We start from the raw sequence: 15,732 nt of genomic DNA, 5'->3' as shown, positions 1-15,732 counted from the left end.
ACGAAAGACCCTGGGTGCTGTATCCTTCAGGGTTTACAACCATCCCAAAAGCGGAAAGAATTTCCGGGTGCTGAGTGGACAGCCAGATGGCTGAGGACCAGAGGATGCAGGGCGATGTGGGGGAGGCTGACCGAGCCGCAGCGGCAGGACAGGAGCCTGAACCAGTGCCCGCTGTGGGAGGAGCCGCCGGAGCTCCTGGGCCCCGCATGCATGCAACAGGTTTTTTAGCCAGGGGATGGTGTAGGCTTTGTACATGGTCATTGGAGGGCAACTTGTGGATTGACCGAGGGGTTGATTTAGGCCTGTTCTGCTTCTCTCCCAGCCCTGCCTCTTACGCCCCATCCTGGACTGGAGGGGTCAGGTCTTGTGCATTTCCACAGCTCTGCTCGAAGCTGTGGCTTTGACCCTAACTCTAGCACGAGCAGTGTCTACCTACAAGGGCCTCTGTGTCCTCCCCACAGCAAGCAGAGTCCCCTCGTTGTGTGTTTTGATGGGAAAATACACAGGAAGCGCTGATTGAGACTTGGTGTCAGGAACCTTGTTAAAGGGCCAGGTGGTATTTCAGGCTTCGTGGACCTGGAGTCTCTGTGTGCTGGTTCCGCCCCGTCCCAGGAGCAGGCACAGTAGAGGTGCACGGCTGTGCTCCGGTGACGCTTGCTGGAAACCCTGGGCCCTGTCTTGCCAGGCCCTGGTGAGACCATGGGCCTTCGGTGCCCTTTCGCTCGGTCACGCCTGGAGATCTCCTTCCCACGTGCCACCTGGGCCCCCGTCTTTGCCCAGAGGCTTCCGCGTGGCGCGGAGGAGCAGCAGCAGCCGCTGCCCTTGAACGCTTAGGGAAGCGCCCGTGATGGGGCTCGGAGGAGGCATGGCTGGGGCTGAGCCAGGGACACGCGAGAACTCCACGTGGCTGCACGGGGCCGTGAGGCTGGGAGCGCGGTGCCCAGGAGCGTGGGCCTCCTGTCTGGGCCAGGGAGACCCTGTGGATAGTTGGCTCAGGAGAGGACACGGTCCTGAGGACCTGTTAGAAACGTCCCTCCCGTTGGTGGAAGACCAAGTCTGTGGTTACAGGTTACACCTCTCCGTGCAGTCAGGGAGCAGGTGAGAGTGCCAGAGGGGGGTGGCTTTAGCTGGTGGTTGTGGGTGTCGGGGCGCCGCGCCTTTGAGACAGCACGCAGCTTGGTGAAATTCCGCATCTTCAGGCTTTTTCTCTCCTGCTGTCACATCAGAGGAGACAACTCAGCCACTCTCTCTTCAGAAGTAACTGGGGCTGGGCTCCCCGTGCTTCAGCATGGTCCCATGGCGGCCGCTTCTGTCAGCCCCGGGGCTCGCCAGCACGGGGGCAGCGCTGAGAGCAGGGGAGACGCTGGCCTCCACTCTCCAGAAGCCAGGGGGGAGTCAGACCCAGGGCTGGCCCCACAGGGAGCAGCAGACCTGGGGGGAGTTAGACTGGGCCTGCCCAGTACCGTGGCTGCTGCGGCCGAACCCGGCGTCGCGGGTTTCGTGGGCGGCCGAAGGAAGCCACGGTTCGCAGAGTAGCGGTGAAAACCTAGCTGGGTGCCGCTCGCCCTCAGTGAAATTGTGAATCGGATTTCTGGCAGGCAGTCATGGAACTGGCCTGTGGGCCATGGTGGCGCAGTCTCTGGTCTGTGGCCTTCTGTCCAGGAGGGGCCGTGCCCCGGGGCTTTGCTGGCTGCTCTTCCCGGGGCCACGTGTGCTGCCTGAGCCTCTCACAGCAGCGCGTGCAGCCGCATCTGCAGAGCACTCTCCCATCTCCTGGAGAAGTTCTTGGGTTCCTGGAGGGGGAAAGGACAAACGAGCCCGGCCTTGGCGTTGGTGAATGGGATGCATTCTGCCCCGGCCACACAGCTAGTGTGGTCAGCTCTGGTCCCCTCTCCCGCCTACGTGCAGGCTCTTGTCTGCTGGCACCTCAGGCCCCGACCGAACTGGAGTCCCGCCCAGGCCACTCCTGCTCCGCCCGTGCCAGGCTCCGTGCCATCTGCCTTGCTTCCTGCTTAGGGAAACATGGTCACAAAGGCTTTTTTTTTTTTTTTTAACTCTAACCGAAAGGTTTCTGCCATTCTGGGAATCAGAATCGGTTTTTCCTTTTTATGGTTCATGGAGATGGATCAAGAATAGGGATGGGAGAAAGGCCAGCTCGGAAGCTCCTTCGCCCGCCGTGACGGAACGTTGCGTCTCAGCTGTCCAGCCCCCTTCCCCTCTTCAGGTGGCTCGTGCTGTCCGCCTCCAATCAGGCCGAGCACCGCTCAGCCCTCCGGCAGGGCCCACTGTCCGGGTGCGCGCATCTCTTGGCCCACGCGCCGGCTTCCTCTGGCCAGTGGCCTGTGCGTGAGGTAGGATTTGAAAGTTAGCCAGGCAAGCTCTAGTTGCAAAAATACCTCTGTTACTACCTGCCATAGAGCCGGAAGTGCTCCCTGGGTCATCACGCATGCTCAGGTTGGCCCTGCACAGTCATGTGGAGTTCACTCCGCACCCCTCTTTCCCAGGCTCACTTAATACGGTGGCTTTGCAGCAGTGGGAGGGGCGGGACAGGCTGCTTGACTGGCAGGCATCTTGCAGGCTCCTCCTCCCCAGTCCCGCTCTGTCTCGCAGGAATCCGGGCTGGCTGTGGCTCTGTGCTGCCTCCAGGTGGACTTCCCTCCCAGCACACCAGGGCCTGCGTGGGCCACGTGGGGACCCCGCGGCGTCCTCTTCTCTGAGCAGACACACACTTCAGCCTCTAGTGGTGTTTATCTGTCTTCCCCAGAGCACCTCCGAACTCAGGCCTTTCCCCCAGACCTGCTGGGCCGAACCTTTGGTGTCTGTAAGCAGCCACTTCCTTTGGAAGCCGGGCTCCTGAGGTACCACCATTAGGGCTAGTGCACTTCCAGGAGCAGGGAGGCTCATGGGCTTGATCCCAAGGGTGCTTTTGGCAGGGGGCTCTGGGGGAGGGCTCAGACCCCAGCCCCACAGCCCCTGTGCTGTGCGTCTTGTTCTACCCTCCGTGGTGCGTGCAGCCCTTTTGGACAGGTAGGGCTTATCGGCCAGTGTAGACCTGAAGCCCTGGCTGCGGGCGCAGGCCGAGCCTAGTTGTGGGTGGAGAAGCTTCCCCTGTGCACCACTTCGCACCGCACACCGGCCGCCTCGCTGTAACTCGCTCTGGTCTGGTAATGGCCAAGCTCGTTTTTAGAAATCTCTCTTACCTGTATCTATCTACTGTGTTTTTCTGAGTATGTAAGTGTAAATAGTATAATTCACAGCGCAAGGTCCTTGGCAATAACTTTGTTCTGTATTGTGTTGACCACTGGAAACGCGACCACCGTGGATGTCCCCCGGGGCAGGGCTTCAGTAGGACTCTGACTTTCACCCTGGGCGTGGCTGGAGCTGCAGCCCGCGGGAGTGGACTCTCAGTGCCTCGCCTGGAGATGCCTGGCCGGCCCGCACAGGAAGCCCTGCTGCTAGCCGTGCAGGCGGCGCCCCCGCTGCGGCTCCCTCGCGCCTTGTTGGACTCTGCCAGAGACTCTGACCCGCTGGTCCGTCGGCTGCAGTTTGTATGGATGCCCTGACATGTTGCATTCCCCCCGTCTGGATGAATAAAAATAAATGCTTCCGTCTTAAAACCACAATGGGCTGATGCTGTGTGCCGGACCCTCTGGGAAACGCTCAGGACGCCTGCTGCCCTCACGGCGATCTGGGGGGTGGGAGGTGGGGTTCCTGACAGTGGGCAGTGGGGCCAGAGCCTGACTCATGCTCCTGTCTGTGGCCCTTAACCCCGCCCCCCCAACCCCCCCGTCACTGGTGCAGAACGCGCACCCAGTGAGCAGAACGCTGCACATGCTCACTGTGAGCGCAGATGTGTCTGCCGGGGACTGCACACACACCTCCCCGTGCGGCCTCACGTCTGTTCCCAAGTCTTGGCCATACTCCGTGCTGTGGGGCAGGGAACAGACTTGGCTGCGAGCAGCAGTGGGAACCCGGAGCTGGGGCTCCCCCTACTGCCCCCGCTGCCACCTGCGATTCCTGCCAGTGAGCTGCTCTGGTGACAGGCACAGCCCAAGACCACAGGGAGGCTCGGCCAGCCCAGCCTGGAGGAATGAATGCGGACTGCCGACGAAGGAGGCGGACGGGGAGTCTTCAGGTGAGTGCCACTGTGCCACTGTGAACCAGCTGCCCCCTGCGAGGCTGGGCCCGGCCAGCCCCGCCCCTGCTGCTCCTGCTCGCCCGGGTCTGCCAGGCCAGGCTGTCTCGTCTGTGACTGGCACAGTGCTCGGCCCACAGCAGACAGGCTCCTGAGGCAGAAGTGGGGGAGAGGGTGGAGCTGGAGTCCTTCCTGCCTCACTTGTCAAACCGGGAGAAGCCCACGGAACTCTCAGGGTGTCCCGGCAAGTCCTGGGAGCCCAGGAGACGGCTGTGGCGCAAGCATTGGCCCCGTGCAGACCAGGGAAGCAGCGTGGGAAGGTGAGCGAGAACCCCACGTATGCTTGCGGTCCACTCCCACCCCCTGCCGCCGCCCAGCTGCTCCTAGAAGTTAGCACCCCCAGCTCTGTGCCTGAGACCAGGAAGCTCCCCCCGGGCCCTCGCTTCTTCACCCAGTAAGGAGGAGGGTCCTTAGGGAGAGAGCCCGCGTTCACTGGGTCCAAGGTCGGTCCTCTCTGTCCCCACCCCTGTCCTCATCACCCCGCGAGTGGATCCCGGAAGATGTTAACTCCCAGCACCAGAACCGGACGTGTCCCTGAGCAGCCCCGGCTGCCGCCCGCCCTCCAGATTGTCCTTTCCTTCACTCCTCTCAGCGCTCAGCTCAGCCACTAGAACCTGGCAGTGAGAACAGAAGTGGCGACTTCAGGCTGGCAGCCCCTGGTCGTGTGGTCACGCGTTCCCATGGGCCTGCGAGCAGCCCTAAAGGTGCCCAAGGTTAGGCCCAGAATCCGCGAGTGCCAGCACCAACTACGCCGCCGCCTGCCACGGTTCTCACCGAGCGCTCGCCCTGGTCCTCCGCTGCCCGTCACAGCCGGGCTCAAGACCTACAGCTGACGGCGCTGCTCCTCCTCGCACCGCCTGCGCTGCCGGCCTGGCGCCCCTTCTGGGCCCGCCCTCACTCTAGAGGCCATTCCCATCCTCCCCACCACGCCCCTCCCGGCTTCAGCATACAGGCCATGGCAGTGGTTCTCGGCCAGGGACGGCTCTACCCTTGAGGGGTGTGGTGTGCACCCCACAGCACGGGTATCATCCCTATGGCAGTGGTGTCGAAATTCAGAACCCCCGAGCAGGCCATACCAAGGCAGCCTCTGACCACCAGCCCCGACGCCTGCCCTCTGCCCGGTGCCATCACTCGCTCCATCCGGTTGTCTTGCTCTGGCTTTGCTCCCTTCCAGTCTGCCTTCCCATGGGATTGGCGGAGAGTCCCCCACCCCTGCAGGCTGGCTCCCCGACTCTCCGGGGCTCTCCCCAGACCTTCCCTCCGTGTGTGAATCGCCTCGAGCCTGCCTCTCACCTCTCCGCCACTGCACCTACGTTTGGTGCGTCGGCAGTTCTGGGCCCTTGAGGCTGGAGCAGGAAGAGCAGGCTGGCCACAGTGGTCCACCCACCCTCGGCCTCGGGCCAGTGAGAGGACAGGGCCCACTCACCACGTTCCCTTCTTATGGGCATGAAGCCACGGTCTGCATCCTGGCCTGCTTCCATTTGAAGGGCAGGCACATGGTAGACAGATGGCGGAGGCCTATGGTGCAGGGATGTGGAAGAACTACCACGAAAAAGAACAGGGCAGAGCGGGCCACTTAGGATGCTGGCACCCCTCCCGGCGGCTCTGCTCCCAGGCCGGCTCCCTGCTTTGCAGCGGATGGCCAGGTGCTTGCTGGGCTCCTGGCTTTGGCCTGGCCCGGCCCTGGCCCCTGTCTCTGTTAACTGTGCCTTTCAAGTAAGTGATTCTTGAGACCTGGTCGCACTGTGCCTGGCGTTCTTGGCAGGGCCTCGCTGCACCCCAGCACCCCCTGCTTCCTCTCCAGTCAGCTGCCCTGCACAGGCACGCTGTGGCCCTGGCACCCCTCTCCTAGCCCTGCCTGGTGAGATGCGTTTGCCTTTTTTTTTTTTAAACTTTATTTGCAAGACAGAGAAAGGCAGGTCCTTTACCTGCTGATTCACCTCATAAATGCCCGCAGTAGCCAGGATGCCAGGAGCCCGGAAACACATCTGGGTCTCCAGTGCGGGCGGCAGGCAGACCCGAGCATTCTGCCTCCCGGACTCGCACCAGGCCCCCTGATCACTGCTGCACCACACGCACACGTCTGAGAACTGGACTCCCAGAAGAAACACGTGTCGCGGGCCACTCCACGATGCCGGTGTCTACAGCGCCTGCAAGACTGTGTCGGGGTCGGGTGACGTCTGACAGGAAGCAGAGGCGGCCGCTCCTCACCCCGCGGCCACAGAACCTCAGCCCCTCACCCAAGGGGGGGTCGTCGGCTGCCCTGCGAGGAAGAGGCTGGGGTGGGCGCAGAAGCACATAATGATACAAATGGGTTTTACAAAGCAGTGCTGTTTGTACCAAAATATTTAATGAATGTGCTGTTAAAATAAAACCAACAAAAGAAATAGTAATACAATTTTACTTGTTTATATTTCAGTTCTTAAGGTTGACACACTGAAACTACCCTAGCACAACGTCCACGCACCCGGTAACTGAACAAGACAGACACAGCAAGCGGCACAGGGGAGGCCTGGGGGAGGGGTGCACTTGCTACCTCCCTCATCACACATGACCTCGGCAAGCGTTAGTATGGTCAGCAGAAAAGAGATGGGAAACAGCCCACGTGTCTATGTACAAGCCGGTGCCTCTTGTCGCCAGTCACAGAGCACAGCTGTGTCACCTGCCACTGTGGAGATGACGCCTCTCAACTCTCCTAAAGGCGCCAAACGTCCACCCCAGCCTTCTCGGAAGTGAGACTGCAGCACGTTGGAATGCGGAGGTCCACACCCAGCCGGGCCTCCCTCACACACACACGCACTCACACTCACACACTAGGAAGCTTGGAGTGAGGGAGTTCTTCACTGATGGCGTGAAGGAGTGCCCGGGGCCAACAACCCTCGAGTGAAATCAAGTGCGCACATCACCACATAATTCCGTTACAGATGAGCGGTCTCCATCTGGGATCTGAACACCGCATGGGGCACTGGGAAAGATCTGATACATGTATGTACACATGACACATGACACAAGGTAAGCTTTGTCCATGTTGTGATTAATCCTGCCTCGTAGTCGGTCGAGTCACCACCCAGCGCCCAGGCTTGTAAATCATTTTGGCAACTAATCCTAAAAAAATTAACAGAAACTATGAGTTGCATAGAATTGATCAGACGTGAATAATGCCAAACCAAAACCTGTGCATCAAAGCTTAACAGAAGCTGAGCTTCCACTGCGGCGAGACCCTCCTGTCGCAAACGCAGTGCTTCTCCAGTCCACCTGGGGCCGCGCTGGCACCGAAGCAGGGAGGAACGACGGGGATTTCTGATCCCCATCTCCCTCCCCCACCCCCGATATATATATATATATAGTATGTATATTTTATTTTAAAAAAATGAAAGGTTTAGGGGAAAGAAAAACCCAACACACAGAAGGACCCCACACTCTGGTAGCGTCCCCTCAGCCTTTAGGCTGGTGAGGGAAGAGGCCTGGAGCCGTGTGTTCGCAGGGCATCGGCTGAGCGAGCAGGTGCGTCAGCGTCAGTAGTGAGGAGAGCCTTGCCCACAGGCTGCCTGCTCCGGGAGCGCCGGGCCAGTGACCTACCAAAGCACGTCTGTGGGTCTGACTTAAGTATGTTCTGGTCCTGGGACATGTCACAGAATCACACATCTGGCCAAAGAAGGCAACAAAAGGTGTTTTCTGAAGGTGTCCGGAGGCAGCGGCTCTTAGCAAGTCTCTTTCCCCTGAACCCCCGTTGCTGTCTTTATGGAGCTCAGTGTTCGGTTGAACCACGTCTTCTTGGCTGCCTGAACCTCGCTGAGGGCGAGGCCCAAGTGGTGCTCCAGGTCCTGCGAGAGAAGTGTCCATGTGGATGTCGGGCCCCAGGGCCACGGCCACCACCACCGCCTTCCCCGGGGTTCAGCCAGGGACTCGAGTTTTACTCTTCACTGTTGGGAGGGCTCTGGAGGTACCCGTCTTACGTCGGCAGAGAAAGGCTTGGGAGTCTCCTGGCCACGACCTCGTTTCTTGCCTAAACTATTCAAAGGGCCTCCCCACTAGGCCCCGCTCCTGTCCACCACCTACAACAGGCAGACCACGCAAAAATCCACGAAGTCCTAACAGTGGCAGGGCAGGCGAGGTGCTGGGTCCATGTCTGTGGCACCTACTCCGTGCCAGGAGCTTCCTGAGGCTCTGCATGCCCCCATCACCGCCTGCCGTGCCTTTCCCGTGTAGTCTGCCCTTGTCCGCACACATCACGGGGCCTCGTGATCTCCCCTGACGCTGAGCGGCTGCACGTGGAGAGTGCAAGAGCCCAGGCGTGCCGCTGAGACCCACAGCCTGTGCTCTTTGTCCACCAGAAAGAATCCGAGCTTTGTGGGGAGCTCTCCACATGACAGTCTAAACCCCGGCTGCTGTTGAGACATGCACTGGTTAAGCACAAACGAACTGGGAGGGCTACAGAACCCCGGGCCGCTGGTTACCTGGATCTTACACTCTGCTTCCACCAGCTGCAGCTTGGTCTGGGCCAGTTCCAGCTCCATCTCCCGCAGCTGGTTCTTGAGCAGCTCCTTCTCCTCGTCCGTGTCCTCGTCCGCGACCTCCTGCACTGAGCTCACGCCCCTCACACGCCCCTCTTTGCTGAAAAGCTCCCGGCAGCGCTCGCAGTCGTCCACTTTTTGCTGAAAGGAGAGGTCAGGTGTGAGGAGCCGGGAACGGGCGTGCACAATGGCGCGGGCACGTCCCTGGGGAGGTGCTGGCTCCGCAGGCTGCAGCTCCGTGCCAGAGGTAGTGCACCTCAGGCCGAGGAATGAGGGACCAGGGACGGCCAGACACAGGCTTAGGGACCAGGATTTCACTGCACAGCTGAAGACAGGAATAAACTAGCCAACCACTGGGGGCAATTACAACTACTGTGCTGGCATCCGTGTTGTGATGAGGCAGACTAAGCCCCGCCTGCAACACCTGCATCCCATACGGGCACTGGTTCAAATCCCGGCTGTTCCACTTCCAATCCAGCTCCCTGCTGATGGCCTGGCATAGCAGCGGAAGATGGCACCAGTGCCTATGTCCCTGTACCCCTTTGGCAGACCTGGATGACGTTCCTGGGTTCTGGCTTTAGCCTGGCCTAATCCTGGCCATTGTAGCCATTTGGAGAGTGAACCAGTGATGGAAGACTGACCTTTCTCTCTCTGCCTTTCAATTAAATAAACAAATAAATAAATGAATCTTTGAAAAAAATTGCTTTTTATACATGGAAGTAATTTTGAGAATAATAACATGGGAGAATGAAAGTTGAAGATTAAAGTGTATAGAAAAATCACAAATACACACTGTATTTTATTAAAATGAGATGTCCCTGTAAGACACATTTTATGTCTCTTAAGGAAACAGCTGCCAGCTAAACCACAAAAAGGCATCAATTATAAAATGTCCCAATTCTACAAATGTAAATATGAAACAAACAAAACCCTAAATAATAATACACACTACAATGTTAATAATGGTGATATTATCTTTAGGTAATGAGATTTAAGGGTTTTCCTCTTATTTTCCAAATTTTATGCAAGAATGTTGGTAAAGTTTCAGTCACCTAGCTTTCTACCTGAGAGGAGAGAAGGGGGTAGATATGGGTAGATATAGTGCGCAGGCTCGCGCTCGCTCTCTCTCTCTCTCTCTCTATATATATAATTTTGAGAATAATAACATGGGAGAATGAAAGTTGAAGATTAAAGTGTATAAAAAATCACAAATACACACTGTATTTTATTAAAATGAGATGTCCCTGTAAGACACATTTTATGTCTCATATATATTATATATATATATATAGAGAGAGAGAGAGAGAGAGAGAGATACAGACAGATCCATCGCTCTTTCTCCCATCTGCTGGTTCATCCTCAGACGCCCCCAGGAGCAGGGACCTGGCCAGGCACAGCCAGGATCCAGGAACCCAGTGCAGATCTCCCCCACGCATGGAGGAACCGCTGACATGAGCCATCACCGCTGCCGCCCAGGGTCTGCATGAGCAGGAAGCTGGAGTCGGGAGCCTGAGATGGACAGGAAACTCGCGTTCCTATGCTGGGCGCAGGCATCCTCACTGTTAGTTTGAGAATAAAGCAATGCGGTGTTTTCAAAGAGCAGATGCTTGGGGCCCTACGGTCGGGGTCCCTCTGCTCCAGGTAGGACGCCCTGTGCAGACACAGCCCTGCCGAGCACAGAGCAGCGCCCAGCTCCCGTCCACTGAGCTGGAATAGGCTGGAGAACCTGTTCTTTTCTTACATTACTCATCTTGGGATGTGCCTGCTATTCCAACACAGGTGTAGTATAGCTTAAAGCATGCACGTAACAGCCCCGCACTGCCGGCGGACCACGAACAGTCCTAACTGCGCCTGGCACTCAGAGCTCCGAGTCGCAGGGCGGGGAGAAGCGTCCAGCGTGCAGGCTCTCCTGTGGCCTCTCGTTTTCCTGGGCGGCAGCCGCAGCGTCACCGTCAGTCACCCGGGCTCCGGGCAGTCGCCTCGGCAAGGCCCCTCAGCTTTTCTCACTTTGGAAAGCAACCGTCCCCTCCCACAGCCAGCGGGCGGAGCACAGCCCTAAGAGGAGCTGGGGGCATAGAACGTATTTGGTAAAGGAAGACTTACCCGGAGTCTCTCAATTTCCACTTTATTAGCCGTCTGCTGCTTCTCCAATCTCTCACTCAACTGTGAACAAATCTACAGAACACAACGTGAAACCACGTGACTGTCCGACCACGTGACCATGTGCGTGATCTGGGCTCTGGGCAGACTACAGCAGCGAGCGGAGTGCGCGAGGTCGGGCAGCCGCGCCCACTGCCCAGACGTCCCCGGAGCCTCCAGGCGCCACCCTCAGGGTCCTGGTGCAGAGGAACGAGCCGCGGTCAGTCAGTGACACCAGCCAGGGCGGGCGCGGCAGCCAGGTCCTCGGCGCTGACACCCGAAGGCTCCCAAGCATGCTGTGCATTGCAGTTTAGCGCCTGTCACACGCTGGGCCCAGGCAGGCACTCAACAAACACTGCTCTTCCCCCACAGCCACGTCCCCAGACAGGGCACACTCAAGTCACGGCGAAGGGCAAATGAAGTCACCTGTCAACCAAGCCGGGGGCGGGGCCAGCATCAGGAATGCACGGGGCAGCTGCTGGCCTGGGAGGGGACCCACCTGCTTGTAGTCGCCGATGATGGAGCTGTTCTTTCTGATCTCCGATTCGGCCTTGTCCAGCTCCCGGCGGCACATTTCTTTCAGCTGAGCGAATGAAAAGCAGAAGCGGCTATCTTAGGGGCAAGAGGAAGCTCCGTCCCTCGCCGCTCAGGGCGGGCGGCTCCCTCTGCCCGCGGGGGCTCCGCCTCATCCCCTCCTGCACGCCTCAGCACCCATGCCCTGTTCCTGACGCTAGGGGCTGGCGAGGACAGCCAGACGACCCCACACAGCAGACTCCACTTGGGACGGGTTCCTCCGTGGAAGTTCTCCACCAGCGAACGCAGCTGAGGCCGCGGTGCAAACCAGACCACAGAACTCGGGAGCAAACGGCGGTCTCAGCACCCCACGGCGTGTGGGGAAGGCGCTTCATCCCCCCAGCGCAGCCAGTCCCAGCTACGCCGGGAGGGCACTCCAGCCGGGAGGGCCACGGCACGCCACGCTGAAAACCCTCCCTGTGACTGCAGGTCTGTGTGGCTCAGCAGGAGGCTTCCAGCTCGCGTGCCGTGAGGCCGAGACAGACATCACCTAGCGTGAGTGCTGCCCGGGGGACAGCAACCCTCGGCCCTGACCCTCAGATGCTGGTGCGCTGGGCTCTCCTGCCCCAGGCAAGCACGGGCCGGGGCCCGCTGTGTCCTCCTGGGCTTTACAGAACGGCCAGAAAGGCCTCTGCAGAGAGACTGTAGCTGACTTTCTCAGCTCTGCAGTGCCAACACGAAGCCACCCGACGAATCCCAAGTCTGCAGCGTTTTCGGGACACAGAGGGCCAGCGGGAGGGGCAGGCGCCCTTACCTGGGCAGACTCTTCTTCCAGCCGCCTCTTCTCCTCTTCCGCGTCGATCAGCTTCTGCTTGGTCATCAGCAGCTCCTTGTTCAGCGCATCTGCCTTCTCCTCAGCCTGAAACGTTGCAGACGTGTCGTCACTAAGACTGGGAACTCGAGTGCTTGCAAGGACCTAGAACAGCCCACTGCAAGATGCTGGGGGAGACTGTAAGATGCTGGGGGAGACTGTGACCTGACGGGGAAATGCACGCCCACGCCCACGGCGGAGTCACAGTCACGCTCATGCCCGGTCCCCGCACACGGGGAGCAGAGGGCGGCGAGGGCTTGGCCTGCAGCCTCAACGTTCACCACTCTCTGACGGCGCCAGGAAGCCCCTGTCGGCTTCAGGCGTTTCAGCGGGGGTTAGGGTGGGGGGTGAGCCAGGAAAAGCATTCGACGCAGCGTCAGGAATCCAGAGACAGCTGCGGAAGGCTGCCGGCCTCCCCGCTGGTAACAGCCTGTGTGTGCCACACAGCCTCCCCTGCTGGTGGAGGTGGTGTCCCTGAAGCCCAGCAGCCTCCTGCTCTCCCTCTCACGTGTTCTAGAGAGGAACAGAGCTGGGACCTTACATGGAGAACTAGTGGCCTGCCACGCAATGCACAAGGCTGTCGACTACTGGCCAACTGCACACACGTGCAATCAAGCAGCATCCCCGAGCGAGCCCTCTCCATCCCAGAGTAGCTTCTCGGCTCCTCCTCCAGCTCAAACCCAAAACGAGTCACGGGAAGGGAGACGAGGAGAAAACAGTGCGGGAAGTGACCTCCTGTCAGAGGTGCTGCTAGAGCCGACGCGCTCGCCTGCGGAGCACGGGCCACACTCCGGTTCTCTCCTCGACTCATCATCAGACACCCATGAATACTCACAGTGCTGGCCCGCTTCTCCCCACCGGCCGTCTGCCTGCCTCACCCTTCCCCTCGGTCTACAGGGCTGTCAGCTGGGGCAGTGACCTCCCCAGACTTGCATACTGTGGGCAGCAGAGCTGGAGCCTGACCCAGAGCTGGGGACTCCACGCCCCCTGCTGGCTACCCAGCACCGTGTGAATACTCATGCAGGCGCTGGGACGGGACGTCGGGAGAGCACGCAGAAGCTCAGGCTTCCGCTCGCTGTCGTGCACTTTAGGAGAGCCTGCATCTGTCCTCCCACGGCAAACAGAAGACCAGACAAAATAGGAGGCTGTTCTAGACACAGAAATCCATCAGCACAGAACTGTGGGCCCTGGGATTCAAACCAGCCAGCCAGATGAGTGCTATCACTGCCTTCTGCCTGCGTTCCCGGTGCGCATGGCCGTCTCAAGGGGCCAGGAAGGCTGCGGGGACAGCGAATCACCTAACAGAGGCGCTGGAATCATGTCGATGCCCAGTTAACTCCCAGAGCACAGACAGGAGAAACCCGGAAGCACCAGTAGAATACAAACTTCCCTTAGACCCAAACAATAGCCCAAGGATGGAAAAGTAGACACCATGAGGTACCGTGCCAGGTGGGACAGTTCCACAGACATCAGGTCAAACAGCTCTCAAGAACAATGACTAGCACCAGGGAGAGCGAGGGACATTTCATAAGGATAGAAAAGTCACTTCATTGAGAAGGCAGAAATTTGGGGCAACTGTTGTGGTGCTGTGGGTTAGGCTGCCGCCTGTGGTGCCGGCGTCCCATATGGGCTCCAGTTCTGTCCTGGCTGCTCTACTTCCGATCCAGCTCCCTGCTAGTGCCCTGAGAAGAAGGCAGAAGATGGCCCAAGTGCCTGCGCCCGTACCCATGAGAGGTCAGGGCACGGACTAGCCTGGCTGCGGCAGCCATCTGGGGAGTGAGCCAGCAGATGGAAGACCCTCCCAACCCCCCGGTCTCTCCCTCTCTGTAACTCTTTCAAATAAGAAAGTAAATCTTAAAAGGCAGAAATTCAAATTATGTGAAACGAAACCCAACATAACTGAAAGGAGAAGGAGATAAATGACAAATAGATTCACAGACTTCCACTGTTTTCAGTAAGTGACAGGCTGGCACCACAGGTGGCCAGTCTGACCCAGCACAGAACACTCCAGCGTTACCATGGGACACACTGCTCAGCGGACGTGGAAGAGTCACCTGGACAGACCACATGGCGAGCCGTAAACTAAGCACAGATAGATCGACAAAGGGTTAGGATCAGCCAGGCAGTGTTCTCTGATCACAACAGAATGAACCAATAGAATTCCGGAGGGGGGGTCACTAAACAACACTACTGATGAACTAGGATAGGTCAGAGAAGCCCTGAGTGAGAGGAAAGCCACCACATTAACCGTGGAGGTGAGGCGGAAACAGCACTCGTACACGGCGACCCAACAGCTTCCAGTGCCCACCTGAGAAAAGGTTCACAATCAGTTACTCAAGCTTCCTCTTTAAGAAGCTACAAAGGGAACAGATTAAGCCCAAGGAAAGGGGGAAATAATAAAAAGCAGAAATCAATGAAACAAAATACACAGAAAAATCAATGAAACCAAAAGTTGGTTTTTGAAAAGATCAACATGCCTGATAAACTTGTAGCTAGATGGATTAGCGAAAAAGGGGAAATGATACAAATCACTCCTATCAGAAATAAAAACAAGGGGCATCTCTACAGACCCTACATGAAAATGAGGAAATATCAACATTTTAAAAATAATACATTTAATAACTAAGATGAAAAGGCTATATTACTTCAAAGACACAAATAATAAAAACAGGTGCATGCAGAATTAGACAATTTATATAGATTCATTATCTACAAATAAATTGAATTCCCAAATGGTTTCTAGCAAAGAAAATCCCAGGCCTGCAGGACTTCACTAAGGAATTAAAGATTTAATCAGGGACCAATTCTATGCAAAACCCTTAAGAAAAGAAGAAAGGAATAGGGCACAGATCATTTTGTGAGGCCGCCATTATCCTGATGGCAAAATCAGACAAACACATTAAAGAAAACTCCAGACAAGTCTTCCCCACAAATATAAAAAGACTTAGTAAGAGTAAAACCTTCATTAGCAAATGCAATCCTAGTGACTGGAGTGACACAAGGAGAGGAAGTGAGCTGGTGAAGACATGACCGTGACGTGGGAATTCCCTAGTGAGCAGAAAATCTAGGTGAGATTAGCAAGGTCACAGGATATAAAAAGGACACAACAATTAACTGTATTTCTAGAGACTAGCAATAAACTTGAAAATGAAATTTAAAAAGCTATATTATTCCCAATAGATTAAAAAGTGCAATTCTTGCAAACTGAAAACTCAAAAACACTGAAACTGAAAAAGACCTTTGGTAAAAAACGGTAACTCGTGTGTGGCCTGGAAGGCTCAATTGCTCTTCAGATGTCTGTTTCTTCCAGACCCCTCTGGGGAGCAGTGAATCCCAGGACACTTTCCTCATGCCCCTGGCAATGGGCAAGCTGAGCCTAATACACAGCCAAGCGATTCTGAAAAACCACAACAAAGCCGGAGGACTCACATGACCACATCTGAAGGCTACAAAGCTACACAACCAAGAAAGTTTCACTGTGGCGTTAGGAAAGCCGTACA

The 15,732-nt window shown here is 57.2% G+C and overlaps 1 protein-coding gene across 12 annotated transcripts in view; it reads right to left on the bottom strand.

The window, feature by feature from the left end:
• Positions 1–6,523: 6,523 nt before the first annotated feature.
• Positions 6,524–15,732, bottom strand: part of RABGAP1 (RAB GTPase activating protein 1) — a 190,091-nt gene continuing 180,882 nt past the window's right edge. For all 12 annotated transcript variants that reach the window (XM_008273353.5, XM_008273352.5, XM_070056574.2 and 9 more), the window contains 5 exons: positions 12,176–12,280; positions 11,348–11,431; positions 10,813–10,884; positions 8,653–8,850; positions 6,524–8,019 (listed from right to left, as the gene is read on the bottom strand). In XM_008273353.5, the coding sequence (XP_008271575.1) occupies positions 7,897–8,019; positions 8,653–8,850; positions 10,813–10,884; positions 11,348–11,431; positions 12,176–12,280 (582 nt within the window). In that variant the 3' untranslated portion in view covers positions 6,524–7,896. The remainder of the gene's footprint in view (positions 8,020–8,652; positions 8,851–10,812; positions 10,885–11,347; positions 11,432–12,175; positions 12,281–15,732) is intronic.

Source organism: Oryctolagus cuniculus, chromosome 1, assembly GCF_051225735.1.
Source record: "Oryctolagus cuniculus isolate XC-2025 breed Fujian yellow rabbit chromosome 1, ASM5122573v1, whole genome shotgun sequence".
NCBI classification, from domain to species: Eukaryota; Metazoa; Chordata; class Mammalia; order Lagomorpha; family Leporidae; genus Oryctolagus; species Oryctolagus cuniculus.
The sequence above is the reverse complement of the archived record's forward strand: the minus strand, read 5'-3'. Positions and strand labels throughout refer to the sequence as shown.